The following is a 2,674-nucleotide window of genomic DNA, read 5'->3' on the forward strand; positions in this document are numbered from 1 at the left end:
GCCTAATGCTAAGCGACACATTCGTAGCAGACACGGCTGGCAATAGTTGTGGCCACAGGGCGCGACTCGGAACTCGTCTCGCTTCTTCTTGACGACGCAGCTGACGCAAGTTGCGGTTGGAGACGCCTCGTTGCGGTACCACGCCATATATGACGCGAACTCTGAGCGGCTTAGAGCCAGCTCCACTTGTTTCAACGCGATCTCCTTATCGCACTTCCAGCACGTTGGCAGAATCGAGTTCTTGACAGCCTTCGAGCACGTCTTGGAAAGACAACGGAAGCAGATTTGGTGCTTGCAACAGGATAGCTCGAAGACGCGGCGAACGGGCCGAGAAGTGCCGTTGCAGCACGCCAGCGTCTTCTTTACTTGTCGTCCCCCAACTTGTCTGGTCGTCGACGGCATTGCTGCGTCTTTCGAGCACTTTGGGTCCGTTCCCCTCTTTCAATTGTCTGCCCGTTAGGCCGTGAAAGTTCATCTACAACCGCCCTCGTCCCAACTGGTCGAACAGCGTCGCAGCAGAAGAACCGCGTGACAAGCTTGGACACCCTCGTCATCCCATGGAGCAGTGCCAGCGCTATCAGCAACAACCCGAACGTCGTCGTGTACACTGCGAACGGATGTTGCACCGTGAGTGTGTCCAAATGAATTGGGACGCGTTTATCTCCAATCAGGAACCCGAGAACTCCCAGCACCAACGTCACAGTAATCACTTGTCCTGCGCCGACTAGCAGCTTGAAACAGCCAAAATAGGCCACTGCAAGCACCGATCTGGGCGATGGAGTCCCCAGACTTCTCTCGAATCTCGGACACGGTTCGAACATTTGTTCTCCGGCTCCTCCGATTGGCGGGGGCACTCGAATTGGCAACAAAGGGTGCAATTCACTACTTGTAACATCGACTCCCCACTCTGCCAGGTCCATGTCAATACAATCCGCAGAGGATGCAGCCAATGCATTGTAGATGAAGGCGTCAGTGCAGCATAAGTTGAAGACTGCGTGTAGTAATCCGTTAAAGACAGAAACACCGCAACCGCAGAGAGGTATCATCAGGACAGACAGAGCTGCCATCACCCAGACTATTAAGGCTGCGGTTATGCTAAGCGCGGCGCTACATCCGTTGTAAAGCACCATGCGTGTGATCTCACCGGCCAAAGTGTAGGGTCGCACTAAGTTGCAGCCGCGAGGTTGGCGCAGAACCGTCACGCGGTGTCGGGGACGGAATGGCGGTAGTGGGGCGAACTCTTCTTCGAAGTGTTGACGCGGCCGCGGGTCTGAGTGCAACGCGGTGAAGTCCGGTATAGCTTGGTATACATTATACGAGGACTGGGTGGCGTCCGAAGCCCGGTACGAAGGCGCAGACGCCGTGCGCGGAGGAGATACCAAAGGCATCATGTTGAGCTCTTTAGAAATGCGAATTTTGCGAGTTATTTGCACTAAATAAGAGATTTAGTACCAATTTGTGAAGATAGAAGAATGCGATTATGGAGGGTTTGCAACGAGCTCAATTTCGACCTCAAAGGAGCAAGATGGGTGACTCGCAGAATTGGTCATCATTCGACGAGCCGGAGGCGCCTAAACGTTCATCCGCCGCGACGCAAAAGGCAGAGAAGGCGGACACCAATGAAAACAAAAGCAGCATGGGACTGAGCGCTCTGACGGAGCCAGCAGCGCTGCGCAACATGCGTAATCGGCTCATCTTTGGCAGTTTAGTGGGCTTCGTCACTGGCGCTACTTTCGGGGGCAGTACGTGGCAACGATGATGTAAACCCATTGTTATAAACTTGTATTCTAATTAATACTGGTGTGGGTTGAATAACAGTTGATGGAGCGAAGCAGTACATGAAGCAGCACGGAAAACTGGCGCCTGCTGCGTTGAGCTCGATCGCACGTGGAGCTGCTACAACAGGAGGAGCCTTCTCAGGGTGAGGATCTGGCAATTAAGCTATAGTGTTTTTGATGGTGTTGCTGATTATCCTTCGTATTTACTGTTGTGCTGCTATTAGTTTCTTCTTCATGTATTGTGGGATCAAGACGGCATTGACGACACAGCGCGAAGATGACCTGACTAGTGCTGGTATTTCTTTAGTGGCTGCGGGTCTACCTTTTATCCGCTCGACGGTCATGAAACAGAATATTCCGTATGCACTCATGCTGGTGGCTCTTGACCATTTCCATGAGGAGCTTAGCGAGTACCGCTAGTAAATGCAAATGCTAGAGTATACCCATTTTTTATGCTCATTTCACACGCTATTAAACCAGTACAATAGTAATACCGTACTTCATGTTAGTTGTAATCAGCTAGAAATTGCTTAAGACCTCCACGCCGACACCATCGGGTCGATACGCATCGACCCAGTACTGTAGTTCGTTGCATTTCGGCTCACAAAAGGGTTAACCTTAATATCGAAGTCGTGAGTCACTCTTGCGCAATCTTTCTTAAGCATTCCAGTATGCTCAAGATCATGCAGTTGGACAGTAAGAGAGCTTTAAAGAGAACAAGGACCACCAAGAATACGTACGACCTTGAACCATGCTACAAGCTTTCGCCGTTAGACGATTCGACACAAAACAGCGAATAGCTCACAGAAACCAACAGGTTCATGTTTAGCCCCCCTTCTTGTTTCTTGCCTACAGCTTGGCGCCAATTTCCTTTTGCTCAGTGAAAAGCTGTTGCA

The 2,674-nt window shown here is 51.0% G+C and overlaps 2 protein-coding genes across 2 annotated transcripts; one reads left to right on the forward strand and one right to left on the reverse strand.

Annotated features, from left to right (window-relative positions):
* Positions 1–191: 191 nt before the first annotated feature.
* On the reverse strand, positions 192–1,130 carry PITG_22429 (uncharacterized protein; the record flags this gene model as incomplete). The annotated part of the gene is made up of 3 exons (XM_002909772.1): positions 192–261; positions 350–385; positions 526–1,130. 3 exons carry the CDS (start codon positions 1,128–1,130, stop codon positions 192–194), a joined length of 711 nt encoding a protein of 236 aa, XP_002909818.1.
* A 395-nt stretch (positions 1,131–1,525) lies between these two features.
* On the forward strand, positions 1,526–2,198 carry PITG_22430 (uncharacterized protein; the record flags this gene model as incomplete). The annotated part of the gene is made up of 3 exons (XM_002909773.1): positions 1,526–1,742; positions 1,819–1,921; positions 2,003–2,198. 3 exons carry the CDS (start codon positions 1,526–1,528, stop codon positions 2,196–2,198), a joined length of 516 nt encoding a protein of 171 aa, XP_002909819.1.
* Between the last annotated feature and the right edge of the window lie 476 nt (positions 2,199–2,674).

This window comes from Phytophthora infestans, genomic scaffold (genome assembly GCF_000142945.1).
Source record: "Phytophthora infestans T30-4 supercont1.3051 genomic scaffold, whole genome shotgun sequence".
NCBI classification, from domain to species: Eukaryota; Oomycota; class Peronosporomycetes; order Peronosporales; family Peronosporaceae; genus Phytophthora; species Phytophthora infestans.